Genomic DNA, 23,247 nt, shown 5'->3' with positions numbered 1-23,247 from the left:
TGCACTGAGCATCCTAATCACCTGTGAAGATCCTGGGCATGCACTGGAAAGGGCTAAGTGGGGGTTTATTATACCTATTTGTTCCACAAGGATTCCTGGCTCCTTGAGGTTTTGTGGATGGAAGCTGGAAGAGACCACCGCATACAGACTTATTTTTTTTTTTTCAGATGCCGATTAGTTTGTACCAAATACCCAGCTGATGTTTGCCAGTGGAGCTGAAGGAGTGAGAAATGGTTACCTGTGATGATTGCGGGGTCCATCCAGCTGCCAGGGCTGTCCCAATTCAGGCTGTCGGAGGTGGCAGTGTTGGACGTTGGTACACTGTGGTTGGCGTTGGAGGGGGAAGAAGGATTGGGCAGCCCACCAAAGTTGATGTTAATGTTCGGTAGAAGTGCCCTTAGCCCGTCCTGCCATTCCTTCATATTTAAACTCTCTACAGAACTGCTGTTGTCTGGGAGATTTACCAACAAAAAAAAATGAAAGATAAAAAAATAAAAAGCTGAAGTTAGAAACAGATGTCCTTCTTTGGTGGGGGAAGGGAATCTTCTTTCTCTACTAAGCATTTAATACAGTTTCCCTATCAAGAAACTGGGGGAAAGGGATTTTAATATGGACTATGAATCAATCAAGATGGGGTTGGCATGTTTTTTTGTTTCACTTTTTTAGTGTAATGGTGCAGGAGAAAGATTTAACTCCTTCCCCACTCACGTCACCATTTATTCAAGTTAGAGACCTGAATGGTCAAGGGCACAATGGCTCTCCTTTCATTACCAGTGGGAGAAGATCCACAAGATCTTTTGATCAGAGGACCGGCATCGCACATCTAGTCTACCCAATTCATCTGCTTTATGAATAGACAGAGGATGCAAAAGTCTGCCACTGAGAATGCCTTCCAGTATATTAAAGTGAAGAAAGGCTAGGGCTCTGCTACTGAAGTCTAACATGATTAGTCACTTGGGAAAACCAAAGAAGGGGGCTGTTTGATTACAGCTTGCTCATTTACAGCGCTGCAGATGCTATTCAAAAGGAAAAGGTAGCAATGCGTGCATTAAGTCAGAAAGAATGTATTTCTCTCTTTCAGCCTAAGGGCAAAGGAGGAAATTCCTAAAAGATCTTTCAGAATAATTCCCAGCATTGCAATCTGCTCCAGCTGAAACAAGACACCAAACAGTGAACGCTGAACTCCTTCACCCTGATGGTTTCAGGGCATCCATTACCAAAGAAGGGCAATGGGATATCAGAAGATTCTCTTCTACATAGGTTCTTATACTGCATTCGTCACTGCAGTAGTTGAGTGCCTGATGATTACATTTAATGATTTATGGAACACTAATACAGAAACAGCAGGGGCTGATACCATGTCAAACAGAGCAGACCTTGATTTTATACAATGCTGCTTCTACTCCAGGGATACCAAAGCACTTCACAGACCAAGATACTGATGTTGCAGCGATTGTGTCAGCAAATGCAAAAAGCCCTATTTAGCAATAATTTACAGTCAGCCAAGATCTCATTTTCTATTTGAGGGAATGTTTGCCAGCACACTGTAGTTACCTTAGTCTTTTAAATCACTGATGCCAACTTCCACCTTGACAGCCAGAGAGAGAGTAAAAGAGATGTTTGATGCCATATCTGAAGAGTGGCCTCTGACAGTGCAGTATTTGTAGGGCAATGCTGCTCCACCAGCATTGGATGAGACTAAGCCCTGGCAAGAAGTTTGAACTGCAACCAACTGGACCACGTGGCATCTAATTTGTGATTCCAATCCAACAAGATGAGAAAGGGAAGGATGGGGTACTCCCCTACCTCCAACCATTCTTCAGTGACATTTGTAAGTCTGACTGCTCAGAGTGAAGAACAGATATCCTTAGTGAGTGCCTAGGCCTAAAGGGAGCATGCAGTGTGAAAGTTCTCCAACACCTCCTCTGTCCTGATATGGCACCTCTTTCTCCAAGACTTCTCATGAGAATAAACATTTATATTTCCATATGGAAGGAATTTTTGCTCAACATATAGACAAGTGATTCAATATCTTAAATCATTATTTGTGATCTAACCCAAACTTGGACCCATGGCATCAACAGCAAGTCCAGTTACCATATTAATCCACTACATCCAGCCAATGTGCCATAAGGATTTCAGCAGGGTATTCCTGACCTTTCACGTGCCAAAAAAACCATCACCAATAGGCTTTCTAAGCAATCTCTTTATATGTATGTAACATGACCAAGCATGCCATCCTATATGGCAGCAAGCAGAATCTAGAACATAAGGGTGAAGGCCCTTGTGCACAGTATAGTCAGACTTAAATAACTGGTGTGGAAACCAGGAAGAGGACAAAGGCATCAAATCACTTCCAAAGTGACTATACAGTAACTAAAGTTATCCACATTAGTTGGAGGCTGATCATCACACTCCATAGTAATTTTCAGGATACAAAATTTATCTTAAAAGCTGTTAAACTATAATGCTTGCAATTATTTGATGTTATCTTTGCTCCTTGGCTGAGGCCAGAGAACTGCTCATCCTTCAGAAGTTGCAAATAACGTAACATCTGAAGAAAAGAAGCAAAACCAAATGTCAAGTCTCAACCAGTGAGCAAAGACGAGAGACACAAGAGTCAACAAATCCAACAGCAGAAATTATTAATCCAAAAGCCTGCCCACTATTTGCAAATTATTCAAGTACCAAAAGTGGTTCAAACTTTACATACTACAGCAGAAAATGAGATCAGAGAAGCTTTTTTCTCAAGCCAATCAAGACTTGAAAGACTAACTTACTTCAACCCTAGCTCACAGAACTGAAGAATGCTATCATCAAACAATCTTAGAGCATGCTTAACAGTATGTGGCAGTCAAGTGGCTAATATATCAGGCCCTGTACAATATGCTTGTAGGAAAGTGATGGGTTTTCACAGATTTGTTCTGCACTCATTTAGTGTGAAACCCTGGTGCACACACTTGTACTTGCTCTCACTGATTTGTCAATTAGTCATTCCTCCTATTTTACTTTAATCTAGTTTTGTGCTTTCTAGAATTTTTTATTCCCTGTAATTCCTTTGGAAGGTTGAGCATGTGTTTGCAACTTCTTGTTTAGCCAACAGATGGGAAAACTAGTCTAGTTTCCTAAAAGTCTAGCTGAAATGAAAGATACGTGAACTTGTGGCATGGAAGACCCAAGTCACAACTGTTCCCATTAGGTTTATGCCCATGGCCCTCAAATAGCAGCATAAATATCATGTTGCTGGATTCAGCTCTCAATACAAGAAGGTTCTAATTCACTAACTCAGAAAAATGATTATGGGAGATTCTCAATGGGCATTTACCACCACCTTCAAGAGCCACATGTTATGTCAGCAGAAGTGGATGTAGGACAGGTAGATCTCTCCAGTCAACACCACCTAGTTGCAGAAGATAGACAAGTGCTCTCCAATGACTAACTAGGGGCCAAACACAATGCTTCTGCAACACCTACCAGCCTGAAATGTGCAGAATGATTTTATGACCAGATACTGTTCATTCCCTACTTGGTATTAATGTGGCAGTAATTAGGAGTGGTACTATAAATTATTTAGTGGCAAGCAGTGACACCCAGGAAAGACACCATGCTGTCAATGTAAACAGCTCAATGTGCAGCAGTAGTAAAAAAAAAAAAGCAAGCAAGATGTCAGGACGTATAAGAAATGGGACGGAAAATACCAAAGATAGTCTAAATGCCACATTACCTAATCAATTCTGGTCACCTGGCATCACACTTTTTTTTTTTTTTTAAGACATACCGTGGCATAAACAGGAGTCCAGAGAGATAACAAAAACCAATTTGAGGTAAAAGAAAGATCGAAAAGGTTGGGACTGTGTTTGGAGAGAAGATATACATATTAATAGAACAGTATAAAGAAGGTAAATTGGGCATTCCAATTTACCCTCATAATACAAAAGCAAAAAGGGACATTCAATGAAACTGAAAGGTAAGAAATTTAAAACTGACGAAAAGATTTTTTTAGAAGTCAATATAATTTGAGGCAATGAGTTCCCGCAAGGCACTGAGGTCAAGAGCTTAACAGATCTCAGAAAGGACTTGACATCTATATGGATAATGAGAACATCCACAGCTACATTATATGGGGGGAGAGGAAGGGGGAATGTGTGTATTTGTTTTGTTTTTAAAGACAGGTACACATTTTTATGCTTCAGGGCATGACTGTAAAGTTTAGGAAGAAGGGCAAGCTGGCTTTCCCAGCCAACATGGCTTTCTGGGGTAGGGATACGGTGGATAGCTACAGTCACTTGGCTGCCCCATGACACCACTCAGCCAATGGGACAGCTCTGCTTAACTGAAGAGCTCTCACTGAGTAATCCAGGTGCCTGCAACAGGCTCCTGGTTTGGCTGGCTGGGACATGGGGAAATTAATTAAAGGGCCAGGCTAAGCAGAAGAGGACCTCTTACCACTCCACCCACCAATGAAAAATGCAGTAGGGATTGGAATAATACAGACTTTGATGAGGTCTGATTTTAAGTGGGTGGGTTGAGTACTGTGAACATGATGCTCTGGATCTGAGCATTGAAACTGGGAGGGTAGATGACAGGTGAATCATCTATTGCAGGGGTCAGCCACCTTTCAGAAGTGGTGTGCTGAGTCTTCATTTATTCACTCTAATTTAAGTTTTCGCGTGCCAGTAATACATGTTAACGTTTTTAGAAGGTCTCATTCTATAAGTCTATAATATACAACTAAACTATTGTTGTATGTAAAGTAAATAAGGTTTTTAAAATGTTTAAGAAGCTTCATTTAAAATTAAATTAAAATGCAGAGCCCCCCCGGACCTGTGGCCAGGACCCAGGCAGTGTGAGTGCCACTGAAAAATCAGCTCACGTGCTGCCTTCGGCACGTGTGCCATAGGTTGCCTACCCCTGATCTATTGCCTTCCCCAGTGCACCCAGGACAGATGGCCTTGAGAAATTATTCTGTGAAGGAATTAAAGTTGCAGCCACTTGGTCAAAATTTCAGATGTCTGTGCCTTCCTCACTGGCCTCTGCAATTCTCAAAGATCCCAGTTTCTTGCACCTTCTTCTGAAGTCTCAATTTGTGGCTAAAGTCATATTGGGTCAGATAGGTGTCCTGTCTCTCAATTCCTCTGTTCTTATGCAATACTTCTGCAGCATTGTATGGTAAATTTCAGCCCAAATGGTTAGAGTTCGGCAAAGTTATAAGCAACTGAAAACAGAGTTGTATATGGAAAGTGTTGGGCAACCTTAACTACAGTCATTACCTGCACCACTTATAATAAAGCCTCCTACATGTTATTTAAGAGTGCGGCTCCTGAAGCCCATAGCTGGTCCCATAGCTGCTCTTTTCTTTATTAAAAGTCAAGTTTTAATCCAAGTTGCATCATAAAACTGGCATAATATATAAAAACAAGAGAATAATTTAAATCCCAGATGAACCTGGGTCTGTCAAGGAAGTTCCCCTACCACTTCTACCAGATTGGGGGGTGGAGGGGGGAGAAGGGGGAAAGATGAAGAAGGTGGGTGGTGTAACTGAATATTTTTAGGAGACTTTTGTTTCAGTTTACCACCATTAAACTGGTAATATGAGACTAATACTTCCTCATCCTCACACTTGTTTCTCTTCATAGCCTCTTTCAGTAACTTAAGCAGTGTGTGGAAGAGGGGGGGAAAAGGTGGGAAACTTGTGCCAAGTTTAAATTCACCATTCACATAATCTTTCTGGAAAGGTTTTCTACTCTGACTTGAAGATAATCTTAGAAATAGGTTTGACAGATCTTTGTTTTGTTCCTAGGGCAATAGATTAATTTGGTAAAGCTGCAATGAAAAAGCCAACTCCCATTTAAAAAACAGGCTCAGGTAAAACCAAGCATTTCAGTCATGAAGGTCTATTGTTCTCTCAGTGTGCATTATTTCATAAACTCTATTCATGTTGATGGAAACTTGTGTCCCCACTGAGAGGTGAACAGATTCCAAAGTATGGCACTTTGCTGAAATATTCAGTTTCCAGTGTGATACACAAGCATGAAATTCAACAGTTGTGGCTAAAAAGCTTAGCACATTAGCACCTGTCCTTCCCTATGGTGGATAAATTAGGGAAGTATAGTGTTGATGAAAGCTTTGTATCTGTCACAAGTTCAACTCATCCCACACTCATCATGACCAACAGTGTACCACCATTTGATGTCTGAGCATTAATCTGTGTAGTAAACTGATAGTTTGAGTTCCTGTTTCCACATCACAAAAAATCCTACTGTCACAACGACACCTTAGTGGGCAGTCTGACTGCAAATACAAAGGACATTAGATTATCCTTATGTTTAAAGATTATCCCTCCAAATCAGGTGGCCAGCATGTGCCTACGTATGTGGACAAGGCCTAGACACAACACTACATTAGCTTAGACAAGGCCTAGACATTACACTGGAATTTAGTCAAACTGATGTTACCAAAGTATTTATAGGGGAATTTGTAAAACAATCAGCACTTTGAAACTCAATTTTCACGATCCCCTATTCAGCTTGTTTTGAGGGGGGTACAGTACTTTGATGAAGGTGTGTTTTAAGTAAGCTACCTCCAAATCTGAGACCCTGGAGCAGTTTTGGTTGGAAATTTGAAAGTCCTTCCTAGGCTTTTTATATATGCATCTGATCTTTGTATGGCCTCCCTTATCTCCCTACTTTAGTCTAATTTAGATGGTGGACAAGGTGGCTGAGAGGAAATTTTCCAAAACTAGACTAATCTCAAGTTGTCACCTGAATTTCAACATGTAGATCTATGACCAAATTTTTGCCATGAAACAAAAGACAGTTACCTTTTCCGTAACTGGGGTTCTTTGAGATGTGTTGCTCATGTCTATTCCACAATAGGTGTGCGTGCTCGCCACATGCACCTGTGCCGGATGTTTTTCCCCTAGCAGTACCCGGAGGGGGGAGAGCCCCCGCGACCCCTGGAGTGGCAACTGTCTGGCACGGTATAAGGGGAGCTGGGCGCTCTCCCCCCCCCCCCCCCGGTTCCTTCTTGCCAGACAACTCCGACAGAGGGGAAGGAGGATGGGATGTGGAATAGACAGGAGCAACACATCTCGAAGAACACCAGTTACGGAAAAGGTAACTGTCTTTTCTTCTTCGAATGATTGCTCATATGTATTCCACAAGTGATTCCAAGCTATATCTGTTGGAGGTGGGTAGGAGTTCACAAGTTTCCAAGATAGAGGACAGCCCTGCTGAACCTGGCGTCATCCCTGGTCTGGGAGACAATCGTATAGTGTGAGGTGAACGTCTGAACCGAAGACCACGTGGCGGCCCTACAAACGTCCTGGATGGGGACGTGGGCCACGAAGGCAGCCGATAAGGCCTGCGCCCGAGTCGAGTGCGCCCTCACAATGGGTTGCGGGGGGACATCCGCCAGCTCATAACAGGGTTCTCAAACTGGGGGTCAGGACCCCTCAGGGAGTTGTAAGGTTATTATGTTGGGGGTCGCGAGCTGTCAGTCTCCAACCCAAACCCCACTTTGCCTCCAGCATTTTTAATGGTGTTAAATATATAAAAAGTGTTTTTAATTTATACGGGGGGGGGGGGGTCGCACTCAGAGACTTGCTGTGTGAAAGGGGTCACCAGTACAAAAGTTTGAGTATCACGGTCATAACAGGAACAGATGCACGAAGTGATCCAATTGGAAAGCCGCTGAGTGGAAATCGGCTGGCCCCTCGCACGCTCAGCTGAGGCGACGAACAGTTGTGAGGACTTTCTGAATGGCTTAGTCCACTCGAGGTAGAAAGCCAGAGCCCGCCGCACGTTGAGCGTGTGGAGACGGCGCTCCTCACTGGACGCGTGAGGCTTGGGGCAGAGGACCGGTAGAAAAATGTCCTGACCCACGTGGTAGGCGGAGACCACCTTTGGGAGGAACACGGGGTGTGGGTGGAGCTGGACCTTGTCCTTATGAAAGACCATGTACAGTGGCTCAGAGGTCAGGGCTCTGAGCTCCGAGACTCGCCTGGCCGACGTGATTGCAACCAGGAAGGCCACCTTCCACAAGAGGTGAGACCAGGAGCATGTGGCCAGTGGTTCAAACGGGGGCCCCATGAGACGAGCCAACACCAGGTTTAGGTCCCACTGTGGGACCGGGGCTCTAGAATATGGAAAAAGACAGTCCAAACCCTTAAGGGACTGGCCAGTCATAGCATGGGAAAATACCGTGTGCCCTTGCACCAGGGGATGGAAGGCCGATATGGCTGCCAGGTGCACCTGAACTGATGAGAGCGCCAGGCCCTGGGCTCTCAGGTGGAGGAAGTAATCAAGGATAAGCTGGATTGGCGCGGTCACTGGGGAGACACCCTCGTCTGCCGTCCACCTAGAAAACCGGGACCACTTCACCAAATAAGCGCAGCGAGCAGAGGGCCGTCTACTTTCAAGGAGGACGCACTGAACCTGCTCTGAGCACATCTCCTCTCCACCCAACCACTGAGCAGCCACACCGTGAGGTGAAGAGCCGCTAAACTGGGATGGAGGCGGTGGCCCCGGTCCTGAAAGAGCAGGTCTGGGCGGAGCGGCAACAGCCAGGGCGGAGCTACTGCCAGGTCCGTGAGGGTCTCGTACCAATGCTGCCTGGGCCACATGGGGGCAATCAGGAGGACCCGGGCCTTGTCCAACTTTATCTTCTCCAGGACCGTGCTGATTAGAGGAAACGGGGGAAAGACTTAGAGAAGCCGGACTAACCAGGACAGGAGAAAGGCATCGGAGATAGCGCCCCTCCCCCCCCCTCCCCCCGGAGCAGAACCGGGGGCATCACCGGTTCTGCTGAGTCACGAACAGGTCCACCCGGGGAGTTCCCCATCTTTGGAAGAGCCAGTGGGCCACTTCTGGGTGGAGGGACCACTCGTGTTGCGAGGAAAAGTCCCTGCTCAAGCAATCCACCCTCTCATTCCAGGCGCCGGGTAGGTGGAAGGCCTTCATGTGGATGTCATGGGCTATACAAAAGTCCCACAGCCTGAAGGCTTCACGGCAGAGGGCAGAGGATCGGGCCCCGCCTTGCCTGTCGATATAGAACATTGAGGCCATGTTGTCCATGAGGATCCTGACTACCTTGCCCTCCAGGTGCGAGCAAAAGGCCGTACACGCCAGCTGCACCGCCCTGAGCTCCTTGACGTTTATATGTAGGGTCAGGTCTTGAGCCGACCACAGGCCTTGGCTCTGAAAGTTCCCCACATGGGCCCCCCAACCCAGGTCCGACACATCAGACACCAACTCCAACAATGGGGCCCTGTCCCTGAACGAGACCCCTTGGAGCATGTTGTTTGGGGAGGACCACCACCGTAGGGAGGCGATCAGAGTCTGGTACGGTGAGGACCTTGTCCATCCTGTCTGTGGCCTGGGAGAACTTTGAGGCCAACCAGAGCTGGAGGGGCCTTATCCTGAGTCTGGCGTGATGGACCACGTCCATGCACACCGACATGTTAGCCAAGAGTTGCAGGCAAACCCTGGCAGTTGTCACCGGGAACCTTATGACCAAGTCGATGAGACCTTGCAGGGTCTTGAATCTGTCTGGTGGGAGAGAGGACCTGGCTGACACTGCAACCAGGAGTGCCCCGATAAACTCTATGCATTGGACTGGAACTAACGTGGACTTGGTGTTGTTTACCAACAGGCCCAAGGTGGTGCACGTGGACAGGAGGAGCGCCACGTGATCCCTCACCTGCAACCAAGAGGTGCCCTTGACAAGCCAATCATCCAGATAGGGAAATATCTGGATCCCCCGCCGTCTGATGTAGGCCACTACCACTGACATGCATTTTGTAAACACCCTGGGGGCAGTGGACAGACCAAACGGAAGGACCGTGAATTGGTAATGATTCTGTCCCACCATGAAACAGAGGAAGTGCCTGTGCCCCTTGAATATGTGGATGTGGAAGTACGCGTCCTGTAGATCGAGGGCAGCGTACCAGTCCCCCGGATCCAGGAAGGGGATGATGGAGGCCAAGGAGACCATGCGGAACTTGAGTTTCACCATGTACTGGTTCAGACCTTGAAGGTCCAGGATGGGCCTGAGCCCCCTTTGGCCTTTGGGATAAGGAAATAACGTGAGTAATTTCCCTTGCCCATGAACTCCTCTAGCACCGCCTCTATCACTCCTAGTCCTAGGAGCTGCCCCACCTCCAGCTCGAGCAGAGCTTCATGCGAGTGGTCCCCCCAAGAGGGACGGGGGCAGGGGGTGGTTGGGCGGGGAGGAAGTAAACTGGAGAGTGTAACCCCGGGAGATGGTGTTGAGAACCCATTGGTCCGAGGTTAGCCGCGACCATTCCGGGAGGAAAGCAAACAACCAGTTCGAGAAGGGAAGCTTTATTGGGGGTGAATCCCTACTGAAGACTGGTAGGGTACCCCTGAGCATCCCGTCAAAAACGCCTTTTCCCTGCCTGCTTGCCCTTGGAGGACCCAGGCTGGGGGGTAGGCCGAGACTGCCTCTGAGGGTGTCTCCTATAGTCCCGCTGCTTCTTATGGGCAGCCTCGTACTTCGGGAGGGCAGCCTGGGCGGGAGTCTGCTGCGGCTTGAACTTAGGTTTTGCCGGAGCCAGGACATAGAGGCCCAGAGTCTGGAGGGTCATGCGGGAGTCTTTCATGCCAAGCAGCCTTGTATCTGTTTTCTCCACAAACAGAGCTTTCCCATCAAACGGGAGATCCTGCATGGAAGACTGTGCCTCGATGGACAGCCCAGAGAGCAGGAGCCATGATGCCCGTCTCATGGACACCGCGGAGGCTATTGATCGTGCAGCTGTGTCCGCAGCATCCGAGGCTGCCTGCAGGGATGCCCTTGCGGCCGCTGCCCCTTCCTCCACTAGTGCCTTGAACTCCTATCATGCTCCTGGAAGGAGTCCTCAAACTTAGGCAGGGCGCCCCACAGATTGAATTCGTACCAGCCCCGGAGAGCCTGATGGTTCGCCACTTGTAACTGGAAGCTCGAAGATGAATAAATTTTCCTTCCGAAAGAGTCCAGTCTGAGAGTCTTTGTTCTTTGGGGTCAGGGCTGGCTGACCCTGTCGTTCCCTGTGGTTGACCGACTCGACTACCAGGGAGTTGGGCGCTGGGTGGGTATACAAGTACTCATGCCCCTTAGTGGGTACAAAGTACTTGCATTCTGCCTTTTTAGAGATGGGGACCAACGAGGCCGGTGTTTGCCACAGGGCATTTGAAATCGTAGCCACCCCTTCAAGGAGGGGCAAGGCCACCCTACCCGGTGCCGATGGGGACAATACGTTAAACAGGGAGTCCGAAGGCTCCTCCATTTCCTCTGCCTGGAAGTGTAGGCTTGCTGCCACCCTCTTTAAGAGTTCTTGGTGGGCCATGAAGTCCTCCTGCGGGACGGAAGGGGGCGGGGCTGCAATCGCCTCCTCTGGGCAGGGCGAAGAGGCCGGTGCGGTGCTCTGGGTGTTGGCCGGCACTGGAGGGTCCATCACCTCGTTGGACTCCGGGCACGGTGCCGAGGACGTACGTTCCATCGACTCCTTTCTCAGGGGTCTGGAGAGAGAGACTGACGGTGCTTCTGAAGCTCTAGCCACCGAGCGAGCTCCCACCAGGTGCTGTGCTGGAGGCCCCGGTGCCCACTGGTACCATTGGGCCGGCCATGACGCTCAGTGCCACTGCACCTGCTGTGGCACAGGCGGGGCTGGCTGTCCAGGTTGGCTGGCCTGGCCCATGGAAGGATTGCTATGAATGGAGACTGGGCTTGCATAAGATCTGCTGCTGTCGCTGGACCGGGAGGAGTGGTGGTGACGGAATCTACGATGGCCACAGGAGCACGATCTCGACGTGGAGGACCGGTACCGTCGGTAATAGCTGCTCCATGAATGGCCTCGACGGGCAGATCCGCGATGGCAAGAAGCCGGCGATCGACGTCTGGGGCCGCGATGTCTTGGCAGACACTTGGAGCGGGAGTCCGAGTGGGAACGGCGTCGACGACTGTGCCATGACCGACTTCGGTACCCTCTCGGAGACGAGGATTGATAGTGATGCCCACCGTGGTCCCGTCGATATTCGCTCCTTGAGGACAAGTGGTGCTGCGAGTCCCGGCCGGACAGGACCAGCCAGACAGTCTGGTTAGCGTTGAGGGTGATCCTCCTGGACTGTGCCCCGAGCGGTCGCTGGGCAGTGATCAGCGTCAGGAATGTTCCTCGACCGAGACCAGTACTGGGCCGGAGGCGACTGCGAAGATCCCAGCAGTGGCTTGCCTCTGGAACGCGGGCCCAACATCGGTGGCGCTCCAGGCACTGGCATGGACATGACGTCCTGGGCTGCCTGGAGGGCTTCAGGCGTGGACGGCATCCGGAGAGACTTGTCCCGAAGGGGCCAGGCTACTCCGCTCAACTTGAGTCGGAGGCCTGGGGCCCGGTGGGGACCAAGGACTGCCTGACATAGGCCTAGCCTCTGTCCCAGACTTCCCTTGGTGCCGCTGAGAAGAGGGAGTCTTCCTGGCCCCCTTGGCCTGCCCGTGGACGGGGAGCAGTGCTGGCTGGTCAATGGCACCAGAGGGTAGCCGCGTACCGATGCCGCGGTGCCGGGTACCAGTTCGGAGTGGCGGGCCGGGGTCAGCGCTGACTCCATCAGGATGGCCCGGAGCCTAATGTCCCTTTCTCTTTTGGTCCGAGGCTTAAACGACTTGCAAATCTTGCACCTTTCGCTGATATGGGTTTCTCCCAAGCAGCGCAAACAGTCTGTGTGCAGGTCACTTTTTGGCATAGAATGCCTACAACAGCTGCACGACAAACCCCGGGGTGTGGGGCATGCCCCGGTCCGGGTTCACTGACTAACTAAACAGCTAACTAACTACAGGTACTAACACTGAACAAACAAACAGTTCTGGGGGTGAGCTACAGCAAAGCTGGAGCAGAGCAGTTCTAACGCACCTTCACTGGCGGCAAGAAGGAACTGAGAGTGGGGGGAGCACGCAGCTCCCCTTTTGCCGCGCCAGGCAGGCGCCACTGCAGAGGTCGCGGGAGCGCTCCCCCCCACGGGTACTGCTAGGGGAAAAACTTCCGGCACCGGTGCACGTGGCAAGTACGCACACCTATTGTGAAATACACATGAGCAATCACTCGAAGAAGAACTAATGTTCAGTTAGTCAGATTTACTTATTTATAGTGAAAAGATAACATGCCTATTAAATAAATATTTAAGGCAGATGTAATCCTTTGTCTTGCCAAACTTCAGTTACATATCTCAAGATATTGCAAAAAACTGGACTGGATACTCATCCGCATTCAGCCCGAAGACAGAATAAAGAGATACCACAAGACAATGCGGACAATAAATATGCTCTGTTTTGAAGCTTTTACATAATGAATAACCCAAGCTTATTTTTACTCTTGCCTTTTTATTAAATATGACAAAGCGACATCCCATTAGACTCATCTGTTTTAACTATGCTTTCCTCAAAAGTAATTTGTTCTCTGATTTTTTGAATATACAGATTATACAGAAGCAGATATATTGTGCTTTTTTACTAACCTTGTATAACTGACTCTGATCTTTATAGCATCCTACACTCTATTCCACATGAATTTGACTTTTCCCATCAAGGGAGTCTAGAATAGATATGGAAACAGCTTGTTTAATTTAGATCAAGTTTTCCTATCCTATAAGAATAAGTGCCTCATGTGGATTCTCTCTTTCAATAATAGTTCTCAATGTAATACGTGTTGCAAAGTCATACAGTGAAATACAATAACATTTATGCCAAAATACTAAATACATTCTAGTTCTATTAAAAAGCAAACACTCCTGTAATTTTAGATAAAGAGATCACTATGCTATAGTGACCTCTTTGGGTTACCGAGAGTAAGATATAACAGCACAACAGAGCAGAGGGCTGGGAACTTCAAGTAACCCAACACAGGCAAAATTCAGTGGAACACAGATGAAATAAACTTTTTGAAATCATAGAATATTAGGGTTGGAAGGGACCTCAGGAGATCATCTAGTCCAACCCCCTGCTCAAAGCAGGACCAATCCCCAATTAAATCATCCAACAGATTTTTGCCCCATATCCCTAAATGGCCCCCTCAAGGATTGAACTCACAACCCTGGGTTTAGCAGGCCAAGGCTCAAACCACTGAGCTATCCTAGCAATGCCACCAAACTGATTGCACCGTATAGCAACACAAGGAGTGAAAAGAATAACGAGATGTATTAAATAGTCAGTACTAAAATGGTTTAAATGTATAAAGGCCCTTGTCCAGCCCTAGGTACCGTGTACAGTACTGATCAGTTTTTAAAAAAGGACATTGAATTGCTGCAAAAAGTCCAGAATATGACAAGACTACAGTAGGAAGAGAAGAGAGGCCACACAAAAATAAGATGCATACATAAAAAGCATGAACAGCTTAAGACGACAGCAGGGGTGAAAAGAGCTGATTGTGGTGTAACAAATACCAAAAGGAGACCCACCAAAATCTAGGATAGAGAGATTCTCAACTTGGTCACAACCACAAATGGAGGTACCAGGAAACCGTGCCCCCTTATAGCACAGCATCTGTCAGCTCTTAAGACAATCCTTTGTGCTGGCTGCTGTAATGCTTCATCAAGAACTGGCACTTCCTGGGAAGTATTACAGGAACAGCCCCTTAAACCATCCTAAGAATACATAACATACAACCAAGGCACTAATAAGACCACAGAAGAAAGCTTAGAACAACTGATCTTAAGTACAATCTCTTATCTGTGCAGAAAGAATAAACTTGGGTTTAGTCTAAACGTAAATGGGGGCTTCTTCAATCAAGGGATAACTAAAATGTAAAACAGTCTAAGAGGTTTAGTGGAGACAGCTACTAACAGTTTAAGCTTGAGTTAATGGCAGGATTAGGAGACGCCACGTTTTCCCTCTATCCAGAACACCTATGATTCTGGTAGCAATGACTCGTGGCAACCCCACAATATTTAGTGTAACTGAGGGCTTCACTTGCCAGGATCCTGAAAGCATAATTTGCCTAAAATAGGACAAATTGCATCCACTCTCATTAATCCAACCCTCATCACTATGGAGGTGCAGTTCAGACACAGTGCTCTGCATTTTCAGTTTTTACTGATTTTGACCAATAAATTTTCACTTTATATTAAAAGAGTTTGGGATTCACTCATTTATACTCATTTATCAATCCACTCGCTTTTTTGGGTGCTTATTTTTTGCTAAACACTAACATCTTCCACAATTGTTGTGTCCTGCAGCTCCAAGATTGAAGCAATTCTGCAGAGTTAAACACAGAACACACGCACAGTCGAGGTTGGAAAAAAATCAAACATTAATATCACACTATGGCTATGTCTACACTACTGCGGGGATCGATGCTCTGGCGATCAATGCACCAGGGGTCGATTTAGCAGTTCTAGTGAAGACCCACTAAATCAATGGCAGAGCGCTTTCCAGTCGACCCTGGTTCTCCACCAGGAACGAGAGGAGTAAGGTAAGTTGACGGGAGAGCATCTCCTGTTGACCCAGTGCGGTGTAGACACCGCAGTAAGTCGACCTAAGATACATCGACTCCAACTACATTATTCACGTAGCTGGAGTTGCGTAACTTAGAACAACTTACTGCAGTAGTGTAGACAGCCTATGATTGCCTCAGAAGGAGACTCTGCCCACTTATTTCTTTGTGTCCGTTCAGTGCAGCGCTGAATTTAAATAATAAATCCTCCACAGATAAAGATAAAGAGGTAAACATGGGGCAAAAACAACTAATCTATGCCTGAATATCAACAAGAAAAATCAGTTCTTAGAAATTGTCAAGGAAAGTAAAGATGAGAGCGAAGAGGATGCATTGCACTCCAAGTACTGCAGCATTTAGGTCTGTGCTTGCACTGACAAAATAAAGGAGCATTTCAAAAGCAAGTGACAAGAAGCTTAAAGAAGAAAGTGAGCTTTGGGGTAAACAGTCAGTATCAGGAGTTTTCACCAGGGCTTGAATGAAAAGATACAGCACGATTGTGTCAATGAATGTGTGTGCGCTTTGTTTCACTGGACAATCGCTGTTAATTGCGGAGGAGACTATTGGTGACTTTGTGAGACAATGCTGTCCAGCAGCAAAAACCCTTCCTAATGCAGACAATCTCACTCAAATATCTGAAAGATACCGATGATGCTTTAGTATCTAAACTGATGGAACGAACAAATGGAAATATGGTATCTAATCTGATTTTTGACGAGTCTCCTAATGCTTTGGACCATCCAATTCTTGGCCTTTTGTTTTCATTTTTTTTATTTCAAAGCAAATAAACCGATTTCTTTTGTGCTGATTGTGACATTCATCTGCTCAGCTGACACCCATTTGATCAACGCAGCAGTAACGGACACGTTTGAGACGTACCAACAAACTTGGGAAAAAGTAGCCACAACTAACACAGATTCTGCTTCCTACATAGCTAAGTTTGCATTGGAGTTTAAACTCAACCAGAACTGCTACATGTTACCTGTCCTGCTTATCTGACTAATGTTGTGCTGTCAGCAGCTACTGGCTATGGAAGAAAAGACAGACATGAAATCTTGCATCACTGAGTTTGGGGCCATTTTCAAGCACGTGAACAAGCTGAAGGCTTTGTTTTATATAGTGCAGAGCCGAATACAGAGCCAACTGCTGATTACCTACCCCTGTTGTCCCACATTGGTGGATGACTTTGTACTTCACTGTCTATTATGTAAATGTGTTGACTGAGCTAATGCATCTCCTAGATCATGAATGGGCAAACTATTTGGCCCACCGGCCACATCCAGCCCATCAGACCATTTACTTTGGTCCTCAGCTCCCGCCAGGGAGTGGGCTCGGGGGTTTGTCCTGCTCCGGCGCTCCAGCTGGGGAGCAGGTTGGGGGCTTGCCCCGCTCCACGTGGCTCCTAGGAAGCAGCCGGCATGACCCCACCTCAGGCTCCTATGTAGTCCATGGAGGTACGGCCAGGCAGCTCTGCGCAATGCCCCGTCCGCCGGCACCACCCCTGCAGCTCCCATTGGCTGCAGTTCCCAGCCAATGGGAGCTGCAGGGGTGGCACCTGCGAACAGGGCAGCGTGCAGAGCCGCCTGGCCGCGCCTTGGAGCTGGAGGGGGGACATGCTTCCGGGAGCTGCTTGCAGTAAGTGCCGCCAAGAGCCTGCACCCCTGAGCCTGCCCACACCCTAAATCCCTGCCACAGCCCCAACCCCCTCCTGCTCTCCGAACCCCTCAATCCCAGCCCAGAGTCCCCTCTTGTACCCCAAGCCCCTCATCCCCAGCCCCACCCCAGAGGCCGCACCCCCTCCCACACCCTGAACTCATTTCTGGCCCCAGCCAGAGACCTCACCCCCTCCTGCACCCCTACCCCCGATTTTGTGAGCATTCATGGCCCACCATATAATTTCCATTCCCTGATGTGGCCTGCAGGCCAAATAGTTTGCCCACCCCTGTCCTAGATCATCCTTAGTTTGTTGATTCTAAAGCAGAAAATCTGACTAGACTGGCACATAACCAAAATGACTTCCAGATTCTGCGCACCAAGGTAACTTATTGAAAACTTGGAATCACTGAGACACACAGAAAAAACTGGAATTTTCTCAGACTACTGCCATTTGCCAATACAGATGTTTACTGGATCCTGACAACCAAAATCTCAGCTGAAATAAGCATAAAAGCTGCATGAGAAACATACTGCAAGAAAACCCAGGTGTTGCTGGAAATCCCTCTGATACCAGAACATGAGAAAACCAAAAATGCTTTCAAAACCTTCAACACAACGCAACACTCAGTGAGAAATGGAGATGACAGTGGCCCGAAATCGGAACTCTGAAGTGTTTGGTGCCGAAGATTCTTTTTGGAATGTGATCCAGGTGTTGCACCCCTTCCTCAAGGTGAATTTTGTAGCAGACTATGACCGTTCTGCTAGAGCATTTAAACCATTTGACACTACAGATGAAACTTCAAATCTGAAAGGGGAATTTACTACTTACATAAGCATGCCTAACCCGGACAATGTGAAACTGGATGTCCTGGCTTTTTGGAACAGTCATGAAGACATACTTCCCAACTTCAGAAAAGTGGCATGGCAAGCTTTGAGCACATGTTCTGGATCTATTGTTGTAGAGCGCTTATTTTCAAAATTGGACTACTTCCATGACAGCAAGAGGCTGAACATGAATGAGGATACTTGGAAGAAAATTATGCGAGTGTACACAAAGGGGGGATTTCTGGTAAAACTACTAGCTCTGAGATTAAAAAAATACCTTTGTATATAAAAACATTTCAGTTATAATGTAATAAAATGTGTATATTATGAAAGTTCTCTTTTTTCCACGATTTTCCACATTTATTTTTTTTAAACCTATTTCATCCCAGTTTTAATGTTTATAAAAATAAACACCAAAAAATTCCCAGAATTATTATTATTTACAAATAAAAAACCCACAAAACACTACTCATACAGAATGCAGACAGCCAGTGGCTGCTCATATCAAGAGGCGATATCTTGTGCTGTTGTTGCAGGTCACATTTCCATGTTAAAGTGATAGCTAGTTGTGGCACACATTGGACTCCAACAGCCTATACCTAACTCCGTGAGATTAAAAAAAGGCAGAACAATTTTCCAGATTTCTTTCTGCCACATGGATTCAAAGTCAAAGGTCTTATGGACCTGAACATTGAGCAGAGGAAGCCATGAACTAGACTTGGTAGACCCCCTCAGACCAATGATTTGTTCATGTACTTTCAACCAATGAACTACAATTTGCATAAACCACAATTTTTCTAAAACTCATGCTTCTTCCTATATGTTTATACTTCTCCTACATCTATGAATTCAGCTATATTGGGGTGCAAGTCGTACCTTCATGAGTGTTCCAAAAACCAGCACAAAATTAAGTTAAAAGTAGGGCTGTCAAGTGATTAAAAATTAGTCTTGATTAATCACGCTGTTAAACAATAACAATACCATTTATAGTAATATTTTTGTATGTTTTCCACATTTTCAAATATACTGATTTCAATTACCACACACAATACAAAGTGTACAGTGCCCAATTTATATTTACTTATTATATTTGCACTGTAAAAATAAAATAGTATTTTTCAATTCACTTAATACAAGTACACCTCTACCCCGATATAACGCTGTCCTCGGGAGCCAAAAAATCTTATTGTGTTATAGGTGAAACCGCATTATATCGAACTTGCTTTGATCCGCCAGAGTGTGCAGCACCGCCCCCCCGGAGCGCTGCTTTACTGCTTTATATCGGGTCGTGTTATATCGGGGTAGAGGTGTACTGTAGTGCAAGCTTTAGCATGAAAGTTGAACTTACAAATGTAAAATTATAAACAAAAATAACTGCATACAAAAATAAAACAATGTAAAAAACTTTAGAACCTACAAGTCCATCCAGTCCTACTTCTTGTTCAGCCAATCACTCAAACAAGTTTGTTTACATTTGCAGGAGATAATGCTGCCTGCTTGTTTACGTCACCTGAAAGTGGGAACAGGAGTTCGCCTGGCACTGTGTAGCCGGTGTTACAAGATATTTACATGTCAGATGTGCTCAACATTCGTATGCCCCTTCAGGCTTTGGCCACCATTCCAGATGACATGCATCCATGCTGATGAGGGGTTCTGCTCGATAACTATCCAAAGCAGTGCACACCGACATGTTCATTTTCATCACTTGAGTCAGACGCACCAGCAGAAAGATGATTTTCATTTTTGGTGGTTCGGGTTCTGTAGTCTCTGCATCGGAGTGCTGCTCTTAAGACTTCTAAATGCATGCTCCCCACCCTGCCCCTCTCAGATTTTGGAAGGCACTTCAGATTCTTAAACCTTGGGTTGAGTGCGGTAGCTATCTTTAGAAATCTCACATTGGCCCCTTCTTTGCGTTTTGTGAAATCTGCAGTGAAAGTGTTCTTAAAATGAACAACATGCTGGGTCATCATCCGAGACTGCTACAACATGAAATATATGGCAGAATGAGGGTAAAACACAGAATAGGAGACATACAATTCTACTCCCAAGGAGTTCAGTCACAAATTTAATTAACGCATTATTTTTTTAACACGCGTCATCAGCGTGGAACTATGTCCTCTGGAATAGTGGCCAAAGCATGAAGGGGCATACGAATGTTTATCATATCTGGCACATAAATACCTTGCAATGCCAGCTACAAAAGCGCCATGTGAATGTCTGTTCTCACTTTCAGGTGACATTGTTAATAAGAAGCAGGCATCATTATCTCCCATAAATGTAAACAAACTTGTTTCTCTTAGGGTATGTCTACACTACGAGAGTAGTTCGATTTAAGTTAAATCGAATATGTGCAATCGATATTAGAAAGTCGAACGTGTGTGTCTACACTAAGGACAGTAATTCGACTTTGTCAGTCCACACTACCAGGGAAAGCGTCGACATTGGAAGCAGTGCACTGTGGGCAGCTATCCCACAGTTCCCGCAGTCCCCGCTGCCCATTGGAATTCTGGGTCGAGCCCCCAATGCCTTCTGGGGAAAAAAATGTGGCGAGGGTGCTTTTGGGTAACTGTCGTCATCCGTCAGTCACTACCGCCCTGCCTCCCTCCCTGAAAGCGCCGGCGGGAAATCAGTTCGCGCACTTTTTGATCAGTGACAGCGCGGACGCCACAGCACTGCGATCATGGATCCCGCTGCGACCATCGCTGCAGTTGTGGCCGTTCTCAACACCTCGCACCTTATCATACACCTTTCCCAGAGGCAGATGCAGAGAAATCAGGCGAGGAGGCTACGGCACCGCCGTGAGGGCCTGAAGTCGGAGAGTAGCACAGAGCTGTCAGAAACCACGAGCCCCAGCGCCCAGGACATCACGGTGGCAATGGGGCATGTGGATTTTGTTGAACGGCGATTCTGGGCCCGGGAAACAAGCACGGACTGGTGGGACCGCATAGTGCTTCAGGTCTGGGATGAATCCCAGTGGCTGCGAAACTTTCGCATGCGGAAGGGGACTTTCCTGGAACTTTGTGACTTGCTGTCCCCTGCCCTGAAGCGCAAGGACACCCGCATGCGAGCAGCCCTGACTGTCCAGAAGCGAGTGGCCATAGCCCTCTGGAAGCTTGCAACGCCGGACAGCTACCGGTCAGTCGCGAACCACTTTGGCGTGGGCAAATCTACCGTGGGGGTTGTTGTCATGCAAGTAGCCAAGGCAATCGTCAAGGTACTGCTGTCAAAGGTAGTGACCCTGGGAAACGCGCAGGCCATCATAGATGGCTTCGCTGCGATGGGATTCCCAAACTGCGGTGGGGCTATAGATGGGACTCACATCCCTATCCTGGGACCGGGCCACCAGGCCAGCCAGTACATCAATAGAAAGGGCTACTTTTCAATGGTGCTGCAAGCACTGGTGGACCATCGGGGACGGTTTACAAACATCAACGTCGGATGGCCGGGCAAGGTTCATGACGCTCGCGTGTTCAGGAACTCTGGTCTGTTTAGACGGCTGCAGGAAGGTATTTACTTCCCGGACCACAAGATAACTGTGGGGGATGTGGAGATGCCTACAGTGATCCTCGGGGACCCAGCCTACCCGCTAATGCCCTGGCTCATGAAGCCCTATACTGGCGCCCTGGACACAGAAAAAGAACTGTTCAACTACCGGCTGAGCAAGTGCAGAATGGTGGTGGAGTGTGCTTTTGGCCGTCTCAAGGGGAGATGGAGAAGCTTACTCACTCGCTGTGATCTCAGCGAAACCAATATCCCCATCGTTATTGCAGCTTGCTGTGTGCTCCACAATCTCTGTGAGAGCAAGGGGGAGACCTTTATGGCGGGGTGGGAGGTTGAGGCAAATAGCCTGGCTGCTGATTACGCCCAGCCAGACAGCCGGGCGATTAGAAGAGCCCAGCGGGACGCGCTGTGCATCCGGGAGGCTTTGAAAGCCAGTTTCAAGGCTGAGCAGGGTACCCAGTGACTTTTAAGTTTGTGGACACAGAGGCAGAACTTGCCCCCCTTTCTTTACCCATTTGCCGTCGACTATCCTCTCCACCTACATACCCCCTTCACCCCCTTCCCAAAAAATAAAGTCTGTTCTCTTTTGTTAATGGACACCGTTGTCTTTATTACTGTTTTCGCGGGAATGTTTTAAACCTGGGACGCAGACTGTGGCGGGGGGCGGGTTTAGGGTTGTGATGCAAATGATGCCTCTAAACTCCAGGAATGACAGGCTCCGCGGTGGTGGACTGGTTGTTTCAACGGAGCCTGCCAGCCCTCCTGGCCGGGACTGCGTGTATGTGTCGGCTATGTGACTGTCTTGCAGGGGGAGGAGGGTTACAGATCCCCTGCTGCGCGGCTCTGTGATGCAGGGTAAGGACCGCTGCATAAGATCTGTAACTGCCCTCCCCCGCCACCAAGTCACAGAGCAACACCACCGCCCCCACCACACAAAACATGAAAACCACCTCCCAGACTGACCAGGATAACTAGTCACTGCACTGTATATGTGCCCTGCTGCTGCACCTGCCCCCCGCTAAAGGTGACTGTCCTGTCCAATGACCAAGCCCCTTCCCCCCCCTTCAGACAGACTCCCCTCCAAAAGAAGAGGATGGAAACAGAAATGAACAGAAACGTATTCTTTATTAACAACCGCACATGGAACGGGGGGGTGAAACTTGGACGGGGTCTTGTGTGAGGCGGGTAGGAAAGGACTTTTCAAATTTTGGGGAATGAGAGCCTTCTAGTGGTAGAGCAGTCCGCAGGGGTGGAGTGAAATTTTTCACGGCCCCTTCCACCCCTCCGTGTTTGGACTTTGGGTGAGGGGGGTATGGGACTTGGTGGCGGGGCAGGGCAGTTACAGAGAGACTGCAGCGGGGCTCTCTCCTCCTGCCTCCGGTCCTGCAGAACATCCACAAGGCGGCGGAGCGTGTCCGTTTGCTCCCTCATTAGTCCAAGCAGCGTTTGAGTAGCCTGCCTGTCCTCCTGTCGCCACCTCTCCTCCCGTTCAATGTTTGCCCGGTGCATTTGGGACAAGTTCTCCCTCCACTGTGTCTGCTGGGCTGCCTGTGCTCGGGAGCAGCCCATTAGTTCAGCAAACATGTCTTCCCGTGTCCTCTTCTTCCTCCTCCTAATGTGCGCTAGCCTCTGGGCAGATGTGGCTGTGGGAATTGGAAAAAGGGAGTGAATTCCTGAGACAGAGCAATGTATCTGTGAACAGAGAACATAGTCTTTCTCTGTGAACAAGACCATGCAGAGCACCTATCACACGCGCACTGAGGACAATGTCGAATTTTCGGCCCTCGCCT

At 47.7% G+C, this 23,247-nt stretch overlaps 1 protein-coding gene across 8 annotated transcripts in view; it reads right to left on the bottom strand.

The window, feature by feature from the left end:
- Window positions 1-23,247, bottom strand: part of CNOT4 (CCR4-NOT transcription complex subunit 4) — a 140,683-nt gene that overhangs the window by 11,384 nt on the left and 106,052 nt on the right. For 4 of the 8 annotated variants that reach the window (XM_024208165.3, XM_024208168.3, XM_024208167.3 and 1 more), the window contains one exon: window positions 239-451. The exons of the other annotated variants lie outside the window; for them this stretch is intronic. In XM_024208165.3, coding sequence (XP_024063933.1) covers window positions 239-451 — 213 coding nt within the window. The remainder of the gene's footprint in view (window positions 1-238; window positions 452-23,247) is intronic. 8 annotated transcript variants of the gene reach the window in all.

This window comes from Terrapene carolina, unplaced genomic scaffold, assembly GCF_002925995.2.
Source record: "Terrapene carolina triunguis isolate 2854851 unplaced genomic scaffold, T_m_triunguis-2.0 Scaffold68, whole genome shotgun sequence".
NCBI classification, from domain to species: domain Eukaryota; kingdom Metazoa; phylum Chordata; order Testudines; family Emydidae; genus Terrapene; species Terrapene triunguis.
The sequence above is the reverse complement of the archived record's forward strand: the minus strand, read 5'-3'. Positions and strand labels throughout refer to the sequence as shown.